This window comes from Amborella trichopoda, chromosome 1 (assembly GCF_054954075.1).
Source record: "Amborella trichopoda isolate Santa Cruz 75 chromosome 1, AtrichopodaSantaCruz75HAP2 v2.0, whole genome shotgun sequence".
Taxonomy (NCBI): Eukaryota; Viridiplantae; Streptophyta; class Magnoliopsida; order Amborellales; family Amborellaceae; genus Amborella; species Amborella trichopoda.
In genome coordinates this window covers 33,163,697-33,183,280 of record NC_142336.1, presented here as the reverse complement: position 1 = coordinate 33,183,280, position 19,584 = coordinate 33,163,697, and the positions used below count along the sequence as shown (strand labels likewise).

The 19,584-nt window shown below is 36.4% G+C and overlaps 1 protein-coding gene across 7 annotated transcripts in view; it reads left to right on the top strand.

Annotated features, from left to right (window-relative positions):
* The first annotated feature begins 591 nt into the window (after positions 1-591).
* The window catches only part of NTRC (NADPH-dependent thioredoxin reductase C), a 25,066-nt gene continuing 6,073 nt past the window's right edge, over positions 592-19,584 (top strand). The window contains exons 1-8 of one of the 7 annotated variants that reach the window (XM_006837360.4): positions 592-1,104; positions 3,985-4,198; positions 4,394-4,499; positions 7,497-7,762; positions 11,664-11,943; positions 14,998-15,105; positions 16,987-17,073; positions 17,223-17,327. In XM_006837360.4, the coding sequence (XP_006837423.1) occupies positions 768-1,104; positions 3,985-4,198; positions 4,394-4,499; positions 7,497-7,762; positions 11,664-11,943; positions 14,998-15,105; positions 16,987-17,073; positions 17,223-17,327 (1,503 nt within the window). In that variant the 5' untranslated portion in view covers positions 592-767. Of the gene's footprint in view, positions 1,105-3,984; positions 4,199-4,375; positions 4,500-7,496; positions 7,763-11,638; positions 11,944-14,997; positions 15,106-16,986; positions 17,074-17,222; positions 17,328-19,584 lie in introns of all 7 variants that reach the window. The other 6 variants (XM_088862556.1, XR_016052549.1, XM_020663718.2 and 3 more) reach the window with 6 other exon arrangements.

Genomic DNA, 19,584 nt, shown 5'->3' with positions numbered 1-19,584 from the left:
CTTTTTGCAAGTGCGAGTTTTGAGAGGAGTGGAATACCAAATTTTGGTGTCAAAAGTCTTTTGTAAATAAAAATAAAAATAAATCAGTGTATAGCCTTGACATTATGATTGGATCCATCTCATTCCGATTAGATAGCTGGATAAGAGAAGTATGTAAGTTTTATACTATAAGAGAAGTATGGAAAGCTTTCCCAAATGAAATAGATGGTTTGATGAAATGGATGTTGGATAGGGAGAAGCATAAAAGTTTTACACAGCATAAAAAGCTTGCTTGAGGCTTTAAACAATTAAATTAAAATCTATATCAAAAATTTCACAAGAAGATGTTATTGTGATGCCTAAATATCATCAACTTAATCATCTCAATATCAAGATGCATGGACATAAGAAAAAAATAGATTTAAAGTTTGTAGTGTATATTATAATACATATTTAAACCGTCGATTTTTAAGTTTTCATCGATCTGCTTGATCTCCATTATTTTTTAAATTTTAAATCTTATAATTAAAAATAAAAATATATTTCAAAACTATCACGAAGATTTCCGGTATTGAAACTTAACACCATTTGAAGGTCGGCTGAACTTTCATTGTTTAGAGCCTCCGCTCTATACAAACCACTTTTGACTTTTACTTTGGCGCCAGAGAGTGGGTGGCTAGAGCCCTTGAGACGGGGAGAAGAAAAATCTAGAGAGAGAAAGAGTTGTACTTACTTGTTAGAGAGAGAAACCTAGAGAGAGAGAGAGTTACATTTGTGTGTGGTTCGAAATGCGTGTGCAGATAGAGGGAGGGAATTGGTGCTCCGTCGCGCGTTCCGGGAAGCCGGCCCCTGTTTCCAAGCGTTGGAAGAGGCCGGCCATGGCGACTCCACCCTGCTACTGCAATTATATTAACAATTACAATCATACCTTCGACCTTTACCATTCTCTCTCTCCTCCCCTCTCTCCCTCTCTAAGCATACTCCTCGTTAGTGGGCGGAGATTTCGTGGCAAATGGAGTTTAGGGGTTGGGCGCCATGGAATCAGGTCCTCGTCTTCGTCTCTCACTGCAAGAGCAGCTGCTGCCATTGTTGCAGACAAACTGCAAACTCCCGAAGCTCCAGTTGGTAGGCTCCTTAATCTCTCTCTACCTATCTTATTCTTACTCATGCTGGCTCATGTATTGGCTTCTTGTGATGCTTGGCCTCTCTCTCTATGGTTTTCTCCATCTGCATCTCCTATTTTCAGCATTTGGTTAGTGCGATGCTTTAAGGAACTCAGTTTCAATGGTAAATTGGAAGATAGAACAGTGAATCTTTTTTTATATGAAAGCCAAATTTTTTTCATCAATTTTTGGAAAATTGAGTGATTAGATTATAGAATTTGGGGATTTTCCCCTTTCTGTTTTACTGTGAAAGTTTCTTTTCTGATGTTTGAATTCCAATCGACCTCTTGTGAAAATTATGAACTTCTATTTCTCAAATGAGTATGGCTCATTGAATTCAAATAGTTTTCGGGGTTTCCCCATTGTTATATACTGGAATTTGAACTAATGCGCTATTCGCCATTATGAAAAAAATAAATGCATTGAATTTGAGAGTATTAAAATTGATTATGTATGTTCAAAAGAGAGAGAGAGTCACAAAAAAGAATTATACAAATAATTAACGACTAGCTCAAGAGTCCTTGAATGAGGAAAGAATAAATAATGTTTATGAAGGCCGTAGTCTCCTACAAACTCTCCCTTCAAGCAACATTACTGTTGTTAAATAGACATATAAATTATATATCATTGTGTTGTAAGAGGTGAGTCAACTTCAGTGGAGAAGGTTTAAGTGTATGAAGAGTGTAAAATCCTTGGTTTTGTATGTTGCTTGCTGGTAAAAGGTTCCTAGCTTGCTTTGTCTCATCATAAATATCCCAGTTCAATATTTTGCACCTGTGCACTTAATGTGGATGTTCTCTGTTCTCTCTATTGGCTAACAAAGTGATATTAGGTTAAGCTACTTCATTCTATATGTAGGGGATTAAGGATGGCCTAGAAATATTGGTTATGGAGATTTTTTAATAGAAGTGGCTTGACAATATCAGACATCCTGTCCTTGTTCACTAGAGCAAATTGGTGTAGCTGAAAAAGAACAGACAATTTGTTCGATATGGCTAGATTGAAGATGATTATACTGTTGCATATGTGATTAATTGATAATGCTCCCGTATTATTTATGAGAGGTCTCAATGTCAGAGCCATTTTCATATAATCGATTATACAAGAGCCTTGGATGCATTTAGATTGCCTATACTGCCATGAGAAAGAGAGATGAATTAAATCCCACTGAATTATGTGTTTTTATTGGATATTCTTTTAGTTTAAAGGATACAAAATGGGAAAATAAGGTATACAAGCCAGCCACCTATTGGGTTATTGTGATAAAACAGTTACATTTCAAGAAGAGGATTATGATTCTCTAAAATAATTGAGAAACAAGACAACCAGAAAATAATAAGATGCATGATCTATGCCAATTAGCAAGTGGATCTGTTATATGAATTTAGAAGAGAACCCATTTGCATGTTGAATTAGTCCAACTTTTAGTCCATCTCACTTCTCCAAGTTTACCAAAGAAGATGGAACTTAGACCACAAAATCCAAGTTTCGAATCAATGTATTGGGCGACTTTAGTTAATGCTAGAGAAATGCTTTGAATCAAGGGTCTTCTCAAAGGGAAAGGGAAAGTGAATAACCTAACTGACATCAAAATTGCCATTCATAGAGCGCATAAGCCAGCCTTTCTTCTACTTCTTATTATTCTTTTGGACTGTAGGAAACATATCAAAGCACATTGAATTAGAGAGGATTTTGTGGAAGTATTTTGTGCGCTATGTGCATTAGATCTCTGCACTCTGTGCATCAGATCTCCCAAATAAAGACTAACTACGTTGATAACTGCTTCAACGATAAATACCATCGATAAACATGAAGGGATATGTTTAATCTTTTGTATTTTGAGGGGATTTTTTTCTTTTTCTTTTTCTTTTTCTTTTTTTTGGAGGGAGATAGAATATGCGTATGCTTTTTTGAGTGTGGTTTGTGTGTATGATTGCATGGTATTCTAGTAGTATTTTTACCTTTTGTTCCTTTGTAGGGTAATCTTCTAATTATTCTAATCATTATACAATCTTCTAGTTATTCTTAATCATGATTAGGGCATGGTTATTCTGTGTCATTATTTTGTTATGCTCAAAATGTGTTTTGCATATTCCTCATTTGAGGAAATTGATGAAAGGGAAAAACATTCACTGAACCGCTGCTTGCTTCCTCTCTAAAGGAACATGTCTTTAATCATCATCATTATCATTAGAGCCTTTTTTCAACTATTTGGAGTCAGCTACATGAATCCTGGTCCGCCATTATGCTCCATTAAGGCCATACCATTAGTGAGGCCATAAGTTCCCATACCTTTTCTCAATACTTCCTACTATGTCCTTTTGGGCCTACCCCTTGCACTTTTTGAGCCTTCAGCTTCAACTAACTCATACCTCCTAACAGGTGTTGTACTAAGTCTGCACTGCTCATGGCCAACCCACCTGTCTACTTTCTCTCATCTTATTGCCTATAGGAGCCACACGTAAGTTCTCTTGAATATATTCATTTCGAATTCTATCCATTATTTTCTTGCTCCTCATCCATCTCAACATCCTCATTTCAGCTACACTCATCCTATGAGTATGTTGGTAGCATGTGATTTTCATCCTAAAAAACATATTTTTAATATTATTTATAATTTTCTAGGATCCCTCTAGGATTTTCATGTGAATGAGGCCTTGTCTCATAGTGATGTAGTTCTTTATTTGGTAGTGTATGATTCTCCTGCAATTGCTCATTGTCTGAGTCTGCTCTTATTGAGTATCCCAAAGATTTGCTTAAGTTACAATTACAATTTTAAAAGTATATTTTACCGGTTTCGCACTGAAAGGGAGTGACTATTGACTATTTGATGGGTTTGCAGTTTCTCGTAGAGGTGTTGAGAATTTGGTAATAATTGGCTCTGGTCCTGCTGGTTACACGGCAGCAATATATGCAGCTCGTGCAAATTTGAAGCCTCTTGTATTTGAGGGATATCAAGTAGGTGGTGTCCCTGGAGGCCAATTGATGACTACCACAGAAGTTGAGAATTTCCCTGGTTTTCCCGATGGCATTAGTGGACCAGATTTGATGGATAGGTAGTTTTTTACATTTATGGCCTTTTCGTTTTTTGGAATTCGCTATCTTTGTGATAGCCCTTTGTTGTTTTAGACATCAATTGGTTTTTAATAAATATGAAGATGTTCCCTATTCCTGTTTTTATAACTATGTTGAGTGATGTTTTCATCTGTATGATTTTACTGTTGTTTTATTAGTGACGTTATATTGAATAGGATGCGTCGGCAAGCTGAGCGCTGGGGTGCTGAACTTTTTCAGGAGGATGTCGAATACCTTGACTGTAAGAGCAGCCCTTTCACAATAAGGAGCAGTGAACGTGAGGTAGCAAGATACTGCTTTTTATGTGGTATCATAAGATAATGCTTGCTCTTTGAAATTATGATCCCAGCTGAGATTTTTGTACACAGCTTATGCAACACAATCATTTCGATATCAAGTTTTGAAGCATTAGGATGAATCATGTTTTGATGTCCTTGAGACTGCAATTCTTCTTTCTTTGCTAGCATCCTTGCTTATTTTGAAACTATGCTTTCTTGTTCCTGAACAACTGCACTAACTAAACAACTGCTCTAACTGAGAACTGTATCATTACAAACTATTAAAATTTATATATATTAGAACATTGAGTTTGAATTTTATGAATTTTTGTAGATTGAACTGTATTTCAATTCAAAATCTTTTATATCCTGTCATTTTTTATGACATGAATATTCCATAGGTAGAAACAAAAAAAAAGAAAAGAAGAAACAATGTACTAAAGAGTGGGAATAGGCGGTGCCTAGGCAGCTGCCTCACTATCAAGGCAGCCAGAAACTAGTAACGGGGGTTGCTATCCATACAATTCCCCATCTTTCTCTTTCTCTCACCTCTCTTCTCATAACTCCACCTCCCTGTCTGTCATCCCCAACCTTTTTCTCTCTAACTCCTTGATCATCTTTGGTGGCATGAACCCAAGGCCAAGAAGCCTGGAAAGAAGAAGTTAGCCTCTGATAGGGTATCAAATGAGAAAAAAGTTGTAGAGAAAGTTTTGAGAGGAAGCCCATGGTTGAGAAGCATTGGGTCCCAGGCACTTGCCTAGTTCAGGTCCACCTAATGCATGGGTTCCTGCTGAAGGCTGGGACTTTGTGGCCATTTTAAAAGCCTTACAAGAGCATGTAATAAAATTTTATAATAGTGAAATAACAACTCTAGTGGGAGTATGGTCCATAGGGGCCAAAGTTGGCAATATTGATGTCAAGACTCAAACTAGGTTTGACGAGTTAGGCCGAGTTGAGTTTTGAAACCCTATGAGATATGGGCATATAACACAACTGAGAAGGGTTTATGGGGTTAACCCTTGATGAGGTCGAAGAGATGCACAGGGTAGTTGGCCAAGGGACTTAGTGACCCTTGTGTGTGATTAGTAGGCCTGAAGGGACAAGGGCTAAATCCTTATCATGACCATCACACAACCCTGTGTTACATGTACATGTGCAAGAGATAACCCCCATGCACCAGTTCCAATGAGTGTGTACAAGTCTGTGTGACCTAGGCTTGTCCCTAGGGGGGATATGTAGTCCATAGAATAAGATTGTGTTCTCATCACCTATTTGTTGGCTTTGGTAGTACAATCATGAATCCATGTGGGTCATGGGAACTACTTGGTTAGTTTGAAAAAGTGAGTGTGTAATATAGTCACTCATAGAGATGGAGTGCTTCAGTATTTTTACATTTTTCTTAACAAAGTTGGTCCGATTCCCATAAATAATTAATTTTGTTTGAAATGATTTTTAGAATATTAAAATAAATTTTTAGAAGTCTTTCTCAAAATTAATTTTTAAATTAGCTAAAACTGAATTTTCAGGTATTTAAATAGTCAGAGAGAAAAGTAAAAAACTTAAGTATTTTTAAAAATCATTTTCTTTCTTTTAAAAGTTATTTAGTATTGTGGGGCCCAAAATTCATTATGGCCCACTAGATTAAGCCATTTGGATGGGGGCGTGGGGCCCACTATGTCTCCATAAGTGGGATGCCCCAAATATTTCATTCTTTCCATATTTTGTGGCTTGTTGCATAAGCTACCTATTTGACTTAAAATTGAAATGGAAAGTTCTTTCAAAAGAGAATGATTGATTTCAAAATGGAATGTGTAGAGATATATTGAAATTAAAAGAAAAATTATAGAATAGTTTCCCTACACAAAATATTTGATTAGGTTAAGGAAGCTAAGGGATAAGGTTCTAGCACCTTCCATTGGATCATGATCGCTGATTTATGGATTGTATGACTAAGATCTCTCACCCCACAGGTTACTTATGATCAACGGTCTAGATGGATTCTCCATAAGGACGGCTAAACTCTAAATCCCAAACCCTAGCCTCACTAATATAAATATATCTAATTGGAGTTTCAAAAACCCTACGCCCAAAACCTTAGAGCTCTATCTCTCTCGTCCTCATAGGTGGTATGCCGCCCTCTCTATACTTTTCTCTCTCTGTCTCCCATCTCAAAAGACGAAAAATAAAAGAGATGGGGGCATGCCCCTAGTATGTTTGGGCAAAGGGGGGCACGCCCCACATAGTAGCACCAAAGAAAGGCCCTTGTTTTCTAGCACATGCTCTCATATTTTGATTAAAGGGTTTAGCCAAGCTTCCCATTTGCTAAGAATCAAGAAAGACCACAATTCCTTGCGCCATTAGTGGAGGAGACCCTGTGTGGGGTGTGCAATAGTCCATTAGAATTAATCTTTTGGCATACGATCTCATTTTCTCCTCTTGTATTTTCTTGTTTCCAATCTCAATTGATATAATTTTAGTTATGTAATAAAAAAGTTTTTGAAGGTTGGTAGCAATTCAGAATCCAAATTTTATTTTATTCATTGATACGAGTTTTGATTGTAATTCTTGGACATATCTAAGTGTTCTAAGCTGATATTGTGAAAGTAAATTTTAAATTATATAGGTTTTGCTAGTTCACATTGTCCACTTTCAAGCGGGGCACCTAGTCCTTTGACTGCCTCGAGGCATGACCTAGGTGCTGAGGCAGCCTGCTTGTTTTATGACAATGGATAGGAAATATTCCCATACGGCAAAAATTACTTATTGCAACAATTAACATACAGACTTCGTGAGAAATCCTACTGTAAAGCTTTAGACCATATTTTGGCCTTTTTGGGTTAGGGTTTCACAATGTTAGTAACTGAAAGAATTTTAATATGGTCCATGAAAACGAAAAAAATATTGCACATCTTGTCATGTTTTTCAATTGTATATTTAATATGGTCCAAAGAATGATTTTCCATTCAATGATTTATCTATTTTTATTAATGCTTGACTTCAGGTAAAATGCCATACTCTTATATATGCCACTGGGGCCACTGCAAGGAGGCTAAGATTGCCTCGTGAAGATGAGTTCTGGAGCAGAGGAATAAGTGCCTGTGCAATATGCGATGGGGCATCTCCACTCTTTAAGGGGCAAGTGCTTGCAGTGGTTGGAGGTGGTGATACAGCTACAGAGGAAGCATTGTATCTCACCAAGTATGCTCGTCATGTACACTTACTAGTTCGTGGAGACCACTTACGTGCATCCAAAGCAATGCAAGATAGGTGCGCTAGTTACAAAATTTGGGTCTTCTTTACTATTTACTTCTTGCATTTGGATTAATTGCATGAGAGTTATCATTGTAAATGTTCTCAAATGATACCAGTTGAGCAACGAATGTTCTTCTAGGTTAATGTGGCATCTGCTTAACATTTTACTTGTTCTCTATCACAATTAGGATCGATATGACCTCTTTTTATGAATTTTATGTAGATGTCACACATAAGAACATTTAGGAATTGGATTATATTTCCATATAATTCCCATTTGATCCGGATTCAAATTGTTGCTTCGCCCTTTGGAGGAAGATAAGATGCTTGGTGCTCTATGCAAGAAATTGTTTTTCTATTAATGCAATTAACTTTATTTTGCATCATATTGGAGTTATGGACCATGGTTTCTGACATTGCCATGTCATATGGTGTTCTCTAATATGATCAAGCCAATTCTACGTATAGGTCAGATAGGCAGAATCGACCTGTCAGATTCGTCTGACTTTTTTTTAAAGTTTATTTAAAAAAAGAAATTCTTTAAGAGCCAATCTGACCAGCTTAGGGTGGCAACCGGGTCAACCCTAATTGGGTCCGGCTTTGGATCCATGTGTTGGACCTGGCGGGTTGGTCCGGTCCAAAGGACTTGGACCCAGCAGGGGTCGGGTTGTGGTGAACCTGATCCAACTGGACCCAATATAAAATATATAAAAGAATACTATATATACAACATATAATTTTCTTTTTAATTACTAGACCTAGGTCCGGGTCTAAATAACTTGGACCCAACCCGAATTGGGGTTGGGTCGGATCCGGGTCTATAAGTAAGGTCAGGTCTGGGTCCTACCACTCCTAGGCCAGCTTGATCACTAGTGATGTTTTGGTCAGAGAGGCTACCTATGTCATTCAACCACCTTTCTGGTCTTAATAACATTGGGTCAAATGCATCTGATTGTGATTCTCGGCCACCTAAGGCCACCCAGAAAGAGCGATATGCTAAAGGTGCTCCTTAGGTGGGGCTCACCTCCAGAAAATCTAGGGTTAGACCTTGTGTCCAAACCTTAGGGTTAACCTAGCCCATCTTTCTAAAGGGGTTGGTTAAATAAGTTAGTGAGTTATTGTCATTTTTTTCTTTAGTGAGTAGGTTCAACTTATACTAGTTTCCTTTTTTTCCTTTTGTTTTTCCCTTCTTTGGTTCTTCCTAACTTTGTATCAAGTGCCAGTTTTCTAAAAATTATAAAGGAATCTATATCCTTATATTTGGGAAGAGGAAGATTTAGTAAAGGTTCAAGAAGGTTACGGTTAAAAATATACAACATGGACATCTATAACACCATGCAAGGCCTGAGGTCAACTCACGTTCATTTTGAGAAATAAAAGATCTGATTTTCAAAAATGTGGAGAGAGTCCAAGTGAAAGGAGAGATTGGATACCTCAACCCTACATCTATGAATATGAGTAACTTCAAGAGGTAAGGGTTTCTTTTTTATTCCATTTGATGGCGCGCCTTATCCCCTTCTTCATCCATGCTTTCCATCTCTAAACCCATAATCCTTCTCCCCCACATCCTTCTCGTACCATCTTCTTATCTCTTGCATCATTGACCCTACAATGATTCCCATTCAACCATCTAAGCCATCCAAAACAAAGCCAACACTTTGTTCATCCTCTACCAAGCCTCCCCATCAGTTCCTTTCTATCTCCCCCATTATTCTCTAATGCCTACACATCCTCCTTGCACAACAACTTTGTTGGACTCAAATTTCAGCAAGTTTCAGCTTCACCAGAGGAGTTAGTTCACACCCTATTCACCTCTCCACCGACATCAAACCCTTAAACCCTGCTGCCCCAAAACTTCTAGGTCCATGAAATTCTCGTTGATCCTGCATCAGTCTGTTTTAGCAACTTTTCATTGCTAGGGAGACCAGGGGTCGAAGAAGAGAATTCAAATATTTCCTATCACTTCTTGGTCTTGCCTAATAGTCAGGAGTGATCCAGTGGTGTTTTGGAGTTTATGTTTCATATTCTCGGAGTCATTGTGTAAAACCTCACATATGTAAAAAAAGGTTATGTTCTAAAAATTTTGGTGTAAAAACATCCGTCACTGTCTTTTTCTTTCCTGATATTCAGTTCATTTTCTGATCTTTAGTCCTGTGCCATAGATTTGACTTCTAGGCCCATGATATTCTCATTGATCCTGCATCAAATTGTATCAGTAAATTTTCATTGCTAGGCAGACTAAGGGCTGAAGAAGAGAATTCAAATCTTTCATATCCCTTCTTGGTCTTGCCTAAAATTCAGGAGTGAGCCAATGGTGTTTTGGAGTTTATGTTCCACTTTCTTGCAGTCATTATGTTAAGCCACACCTTTGCATTAAAAAAAAAAAAAGTTATTAAAATCCTGGTGGAGAAACATTTGTTAGAGATTTCAATCTTTTTCCCAAGGTCGAAACTTTTCCTGATATTCGGTCTTTTTTCTGATCTTCATTCCTGTACCATACAATTGTCAGTCCTTCGCTGAAGCATTTTTCCCTGTACTTCTGTTGAAAGCATTTATGAGAAATTCTAAGTTTCTCGTGTCCATCCCATCAGGTTTGGTCAGTATTTTGAGATCAATATCTTGAGAGAGCAAGTCTTCTTAAGTGCATAATGTAGTCGTCAAATTTAGAACAATGCCTAAATGAGAAAATGAAAGGTTTATGATATGTACAATAACTAAATGCCCTTACACTACATCAAAGCAGACTGAAATATCCTAGTGTGAATGACATAATTATCAACTTAATTCTTTTAATTTATATTGTGTAACACACTGCTGCTTCATGCCTTCATCCACTGAGCAGTGCCTCATATTTAGGTGCTACATCTTGTTTAGAGTTGCATCTTATGGTCGTGGGTCCTAATATGAGTGCACATCATGGAGGTCATATATATGCCTGCCAACTTGACGTGCTCTATACTTTGCTTGAAGCAAGTTGGTTGGTGAGTCAGTTATGACCTTCCTTTGGAAAACTTTTCTGAGCCTTTTATCCACATTTGATGCTCTGAGTTTTTCCATGTCAAATTTGAAATTTAAACTCATCTGACTGGTAATAATTTTCAACTTAGAAATTGGGGTATGGAGTGTTAACTGGAATGTTCTTGACCATCAGTAGAACAACATATCTTTGATCCATAGTCCCAATGAATATATGAAGGGAAATTTATCAAAATGCACTTAATTTATCAACGATGTAACATTTTACCCATTTTCAAGTTCCAACCATGATCAGGTGTATTTTGATGGGGGTTTTTGAAATTGAATCAAAAGACGTGGGTAGAATGTTAAACAGTTCATCTTGTATGTGCATTTTGATAAAATTTCCATAAATAAACATTATAAATTATGCAGAAACGACTAAACATATAGTAAAAATATAAAAAATATGTAAATAACAGTCACCATAAATCTTACCTAAAAAATATGATTAATGTACTAAATTATATTGCTGGTAGTGTATTGTGCTGGTATATGTGCAACATGTTTTCAGTCTTATGTATGATGAGATTTCAAATTGGGGTCACTGTCCTCTCTAGGATTCTTAATTAGTTGAATGATGGATTGGAAGGTCCTTTGACCTTACTTATTTTTCATGGTCATTTTTAGCTTTTACATACCCTATAGATGTGATGGATTTCTCAATTCTTACATAATTGAAAGGTATTTATTTGAGATGTTGCTTCCTTTTCCTGTCCGTTCTTATTTGCATGACTTTCTCGTGTTGTTTCGCAATTCTGGTCAATTGCGTGTGCCCAATTTAGTATGCGTCTAATGAAAGTGTTGAAAAGAATCAATCAGTATAATGACAAACAGAAAGTTGAAGTTTCAACTTCGTGAATGTTTGTATAACAGGTTGATTATCACGAATGTTTCACAGAATTTACAACAATCCGAATATTGCGTTGCACTTCAACACGGAAGCTGTGGATGTTGTTAGCAATAGCAAAGGCCAGATGTCTGGTATTCTACTGAAGAAGACTGATACAGGGGAACAATCTGTCCTGGAGGTTAGGGGCCTATTCTATGGTATTGGCCATTCACCTAGCAGCCAGTTGTTGCAAGGACAAGTTGAACTTGATAGCTCTGGTTATGTGGTTGTAGAAGAGGGAACGGCAAAAACTTCAGTTGAAGGTGTCTTTGCAGCTGGGGATGTGCAGGTAATTTATGTTGCTTAGGTCAACCATCATTCTTTGTTTCTCTTTGGTTTTAAAGATAATTGAGTCTGCTGATTAAGGTGAAAACTCAGCAGCTCTCGAATGAAACTTGATTGATGGCCTTTGAATTCATTGGAAGATTAAAATCATTACTGTCCATTTATAAATAAGTTGAAAAGTTAGAAACTCTCAAATGAAACATGAAACCTGATTGATGGCCTCTGAGGTTCTGGAAGATCAAAGTCATTGGTGTCCATGTAAACTTAAGATGAAAACTCACAAACTCCTTAGTGGACTTCAAATATCGAAATTGTTGGTGTCCATGAGACTATTGTTCACGCAATGGTCGATGATATGCAAGGACAGCAAATGCCGGCATAGCTTATCAGTTAAACTATGCAATGGCAGATGATATGCAATGACAGCAAATGCCTGCATATCTTATCAGCTGTGAGTTTAACTTCCATGCTTCTGCTTTTACCTAAATAGTGCAGTGCTTTCTAATTGTGCATATCTACCCATAAACGTGAGACAACTAGGTTGCAAAATAAAAACTTTTTGTTAAAAGATGTATGAAACTTCAGTGACATATATGGATAGTTTTAGGGCACATTTGTTTCGCGGGAAAGAACTCCTGGAGAATGTTCTTTCCAGCGGGACTACCACTTTCCCATGTTTGTTTCATGGGAAAGTGTAGAAACTGTTGCGGCCAGAAATGTATTTCCGAGGTTTTCCAAGAGTTATTTAATTTTGTAAGAAAGCTGCTTACCCCTTCAGGTATGAAAGCGCATTCCTAGGTGACGGATAGCTCTCTTTGGGAATAGGGCCCGTGGAAAATGCTTTTGGCGTGCCCTATTTTTGTGCATGTGCTGGGGCAGCATTGTTGGTACTGTAGATACAGTGTGTTCTCTCTTCTTCTTAATCAAGGGTACTTTAGTCATTCTTTTCCATTATTGACTTGTACATAACATATTGGTTTGTTTGATACCTTCAAATTAATTTGCCTTGTTTAATGACTTAAAACTAATTTTCATCTCATATTCCAAATTTGACTGGGTATTGGGTCAATGTTGAAGCTCTATACTCCAACACTTGGAGCCCTGAGTTAGATATTTCCAACAAATAAAAAATGTGTGAATTTTGACCAAAATTTGAGCATAGCTTTTTGTGCAGAAAGTTTCTCAAATCCGCCTGTTCACATTTGCTAAGCTGTATTCATTTGTGGTTAAAAATCTTATGAAACTTAGGGCTTATATCCCCCTTGACATTATGAGTATTTGGCTTTTATCCACGTTGATATTATGAGCATTTTGGGATGCTATAAAATTGAGAAAAAGTAGTTGGAGATTCAGTGGTGTTTTTTTCTCTTCCAATTTTTTTACTGGTGTGCCCTTTTGCATGTGTCTGTAATTGTATGGAACTGGTTCATCTGGTCCTCTGCATTTCAGCCGGAAGAGACGTACTTATTGGATGCATAGTTTAGATTTTAGAAGGTATGAAGATTTTAATTCTTTCTTGGCTGTATGGTCCAGTAGGCTATTTTTCAAGGTAACACACATTTGACGATGAAATAGATGGTTCCAATTAAAGAAAGAAAGTTGACTGGATAGAAGCTGCAAGCATGCTAAACCCGTTGGCCTTACCTTATTTGGCATTCAGAACCAAATACTTTGATGTTGGGTCTCCTATTTTGGGATATAGGAGTTTTTCATGCTATCCTTTTATATATAACCATTGTCAACCTCATGTTTCTTGGGTAGTCAAGATGTTGAAATTATAAATTCATTATTTGAATGTTAATTAGCTGTATGGCACTTTATTATCAAATTTTCTGTTTTTTCTCAATAATTGTTTTAGAATTTGGTGGGATTTCACTACTTTGTGTTCACACGTTCATGTAAACACTGAGTCAGGGCATTTCAAGGCATGTTGAACTCATCACCCAAGAAATGCGTTGGTATGCTGAATGCGAATGCATAGCTCCTGCTCCTTAGCATGCCAATTACGTCATTGGCATGGCATGAAGCCCCAAAATCACCTAGTAATAGTTGACATGGTTTTGGACTAGAAATCTGCACTGGATTTGAAATCATTGATAAAAGACTCTTATTCTTTTTACTGTGCTAACAACCATTATAATAGGTAACTTTTCTGTTATCACCATTGTAACACTTCATTTGAATTTCTCTCTCTGATTCATTGAAATCATTGTTCAGAAAAATCTTATTTCCACCATCATAATCGTAATAACTCTTGGCCATTATCACTAGCATACTACATTATTTGGATTTCCTTCTGGGCCTTATTTTAAAAAATGGATGGTTTACTCTTAATAGCTATTACTCTAAATGATAAATTTTTGAAAAGCTGAAGGGGTAATGGGGTGTGCATGTGACATCCAAGAGAGTTGTTTAGCATATATTATGAACTTTAGACTGTAAGATGTAAACACAGAGATTTTGTTTAAAGTTGACTATACAAATCCTTCTGAAACAATTGCTGTAAATAATGTCTCTAAATGAATATGTGGAGCTTGTTTGAAGCCACAATATGACTTTTAATGGTGGCAAATACTACCTAGGATATCATGGATGACGTCGCATATTGATGGCCCCTTCAAGTCCTTGAAAAATCATGTTTTTGAACATCCACGTGATAAGGGGCTGTTGTTGGAGATCCTATTCAAATCACTACTGGGAATTGCCTTTTGTAATCAATTATCTACTCTTGGGCCATTGCCTCTGTATTGACCATGTAACTCTCCAAGTTTTCCTTTCCTGAACTTTTTCTTGTGAATACTTTTACGTCCTATATTGCTATAGCAGGATATAAAAGAAAAGACAAATCCCAGGTGACCATGATGAATTATTTGATCTATTGCATTTTGATATTTCTAAGATGGTTTAGAAATGACCTCATTTCACAATGTGCCTCTAATTGTTAACGGATTTTTGTTAGAAACTTACTAGTTACTTCTCTCCATAGAGAACCTATTCCCTATTAGTGTGAAGCTTGACTTTTAGGGATCTTGTCATCTCTGTCTTATTTTAATTGTAGGACCATGAATGGAGACAAGCCATAACTGCAGCTGGCTCTGGCTGTGTGGCTGCTTTGTCTGTCGAGAGATATCTTGTGACGAATGATCTCCTGGTTGAATTTCATCAGGTATTTCTATTTAAATCCTGAGTTCACTGTCAGGTTAGCCTGTTTCTGTCTTCTCAGCTTCTTTTCTCTTAGGATTAGTTCATAATTAAAATGCTTAGCTGCATATTTGGTTTTGCTAACTCTTTAAAAGCTTAGTCTGTACTTTATGGTAGCTTAGCTTGTTTTTCTGGTGTTCCCTAGAGTTGTAGGATATGAACTGTGTACGTTTGTATTTACAACCTTTTTACGAGCTTGTAGTTGTACTCATATAGCAAATAACTGTTTGAATTGTGTTCTTTTGTCTAAGATCAAGTGTAATCTGTTCTTATGAGTTGTGTTCTTAATTTCTAATTGTTGTTGATTTCCCTAACTGAGCTTATGATGTCGTAAGCTCACAAAAGTGATAATTATTGTTTTTCTCTTTTTTGAGTTTTTCAAGCAAGTGTCAATTATGATGTGAAAGTTGCTCTAATCCATTGAGACTATTTTCTGTTTAGTCTATTAACTCATTTATTACATTATTTTATATGCTCATCTTAGTGGTGTTGGTTCTACTATATTTGGTAACACGACTGGCATGCAGGATGATATAGCATTGCAGACTGCAGTTTGGGTATGGGCATTAGTTTGAATTGAGTTTGTGAAACAAGAAGTAGTGTAACGAATCTGTCATAATGGATATGGTGGGCCATGCTGTGCTATTGACTGTTACTGTGTAATTCAAGGCTAGGTTAAGAGAGAATAGGAACCTAAAATTGAGTGAATGATTTTTTAGAAGCCTCTGCCCCTGAAATAGGGTTCTGGAGAAGGTGAAAGGAAGGGGAATTGAGAGAAGTAATATATGGGTTTGGGAAGTAAAGAAATATTTGGCTTCAAGTTCAAGCTCAGGACAATACTCACATTTAGGCATCTAGAAGAACTGCTCTGATGGTATTCCAGAATGCCATATGAAATTGAGAATAGTCCACCATATCTTCACGTGTGGGTTGACATTGCAGACATGTGCTTGTTTGTGTTCCATGCTTTGACCAGAATATGCCAACAACAAGGTGCTAGCATTTCAAATGTTAAAACTAGTTCATGAACAGTTATGAATATGATAAAGAAGAATTTCACATTCTGTTATGTTTGTCACATAGTTGGGATCGGAAGCGGGAATGGTACCGGGATCGGGATCGGGATCGGGATCAGGATGAGGGGATCATGAAATGCTAGAAGATCCCTCTATATGGTTGGGAATGCCGTCCATACAATGCACATATTAGGGATCGAGATCCCCAAATGTTAGGGATCGAGATTCCAAACTTTTGGGGATCTTGCTACCAACATTAAACTGTATGATAATCTATGAGTATGTGTACTCTTTAAAGTAGGAATCTCATTATTGATAGCAAGCAAGCAATGCAACTATATTAAAAATATAGTTGAGCAGCTAGCTAGCTATAAACAAAGAAAATCATCAGTTTGGTTGTTGTCTGGGTCTTTAAAGTTGGGATCAAGATCCCTAACAGCAGGAATCGGGATCCCTATCAGTGGTGATCGAGATCCGAAAGTTTAAAAATCGAGATCTTTGAGAGATCCATTTTCGAGAGCGACAAAATTGAGATCCTAGAAGGGATCGCCTACCAAAGTAGGAGATCCTAGTAACTATGGTTTGTCAACTGGTGTGAATGCATGATTTACTTGTTTGGTCTCTCATTCACTTCTGAGCATGTCTGGGCTTTTGTTCCGGCATGCTTACACCCATCTGTGTCTGTGCCAGTTTTGTTTTTGTTGGGAAATATGCTTCTATATCCTAAATAGACTCTCTTAATATAGTGCTCTTGGCTTTCTCTTTAATGCCCGCTGCGATATCATTGGAAATTTTCTCTCTTTTATTTAATGCTCACTTTCCTTTAACAGCCCCAACTGCAAGAACAAAAGAAAGACATTTCAGACAGAGATGTAGAAATGGGCTTTGACATTATGCTCACCAAACACAAGGGTCAGGTAGTCTCATATGAATAGCATCACTTGCATTTTTTTTTTTTAAGTTTTGTAACTACTTGACCATTGAAGTGCTTTTATATTCATGTGTTTAAACCTTTCTTGACAATGTAATCATTACTTATATGCTTATCATATATGGTTCTTTGCAGTATGCACTAAGAAAATTGTACCATGAAAGTCCAAGACTTATATGTGTCCTCTATACAGCACCAACATGTGGCCCTTGTAGGACACTAAAGCCCATTCTGAGTAAGGTAATGATAATTGGATTAAATTGGTAACTCGTGATAAAAGAAGTATAACTTAATTGTATTCTCATGTTACAAATATTTCATAGTATTTTAGGAAATATATTCTACTAGATTTTACATATAACAAATCAACTTCAGCTATGCTGTGTATAAGAGTAATGTAAGTGCTTAATTTTAGGTTATTATCTTTCTGGTACTTTCTTAGCTTTATGGGTTCTTCCATTGTAAATATATTCTTGCTTAGTCATTATATATGTGAGACATAATTATCTTCATATTGCACTTAGTGAATCTCAAATAATTGTATTCCTATTGGGACCAACTGTGGAGAAATGAAAACATTAATGGAAAGAATGTGAAATTTATGTTTGCATGATTGCTTTCCCTTAATATATATATATATATATATATATATATATATATATATATATATATATATATAAGTTATGTTAGGGTCTAACACTATAGAGCATTTTATAATTGTACTCAATAAATTTTGGACATTTGTATACCCTTGTTTTGTACATGGAGCTTTTTTTTTAGTAAGAGTATTTTTGGTCATTTGGAGGGGTGCAACATCATCTACATGGGGTGTGACATTGCCGACATGGAGCACAATAGTGGTATTTAATGTTCTATGTGGGTGATGTCATATCCTTCCTAATGACCAAAGATAGTCATACTAAAAAATATTGTATTACAAAACAAGGGTATATAAGTGCCCAAAATTTATTGGGTACAATTATAAAACGGATGCTAACAAAATTGGGTTTTAATTTTTATTTTATTTTATTTTAATTTTAGGAATACAAATTGCCCTTGGATAAGTTAGGTTAGGTGGAAGGGTTTTTGGTGTGTGATTTTTAGTTAGTAAATAGAGTGTGGTGTGAGCTTTTTTAGCATAGGTATATCTTTTATTTAATATGAGTTGGTTTTTAAGTCTATCTTGTATTAATGTGGGTATGGGGTTTTTGAAGCTTTTCTTATATTAAGTTAGGTATATGGGTTTAGATATTACTTTGGAGTTATCTTTTGGAAAAGTGTAACAAGTAATGAAGGGCATTAAGGAGGGTGGCACGTGAGAGAGAAAATAGGGAAGAGATATAAGTGGTATGTGAAAGAGATAAGCGATTATTGAGATTGTTTTTTTATGAGTTTTTTGTTTGTTTATTTTTATTATTCCGGTTTATTTTTTCTTGCATCAAGTGGTATTAGAGCCCTAAGATCCCTGATCTAGTTATGGAGAGCTTTAATCACAGATTTGATAGAATCAAAGAAGACCTAGTAAAGATTATTAGCAAAGTAGTAGAAAAATGTCTACGAGATGTATTTCATAGATTACAATTGGAACAAGAGGAAGAAGAATATGAAGAGGTAGATCTCGATACGAAAGGCGACGCCGATGTGCAAGAAATTTCGAATATCAATGGTAAAGAAAAAGAAGAAATTTTGAAAATCAAATATGGAGAAGAAGATATGTGATGTAATATTTGAAATCCAACCAAGTGAGTTAGAGCCTGAAATCACTGTGTTCTACTTTGAGATAAGCATGAAGCATTCGATGAATCTGCGTAATAAAGAAATTGAAGAAAAAGTGCCGAGGCGCATGGTGGGACTGCATCACCAACTTTTGAGAAGGCCCCTAAAATATTTGAGTTCGATCAGCTCGAGGTCGAGCTTCTCCCAACCTGGGGAGAATGATGCAAATAAAATTGGGATTTAATTTTTATTTTATTTTATTTTAATTTAATTTTAGGAATAGAAATTGCCATTGGATAAGTTAGGTCAGGTGGAAGGGTTTTTGGTGCGTGATTTTTAGTTAGTAAATAGAATGTGGTGTGAGTTTTTTTAGGATAAGTATATCTTTTATTTGATGTGAATTGGTTTTTAAGTCTTATCTTGTATTAATGTGGGTATGGGTTTTTTGAAGCTTATCTTATATTAAGATAGGTATATGGGTTTAGATTGTACTTTGGAGTTATCTTTTGGAAAAGTGTAACAAGTAATGAGGGGCATTAAGGAGGGTGGTACGTGAGAGAGAGAAGAAAATTAGAGAGAAAATAGGGAAAAGATATAGGTGGTATGTGAAGGAGATAAGGAGATTATTGAGATTATTTTTTTATGAGTTTTTTTATTGGAAGCCACTACGCATCGCCTATGGGCGAAAATGAATAGTGTTTTCGCCCATAGGCTCGGTGCCATCCTATTTTTTCCGACGCCATTGATTAAAAGACCGCAACGGACCTACTATGTACCACAA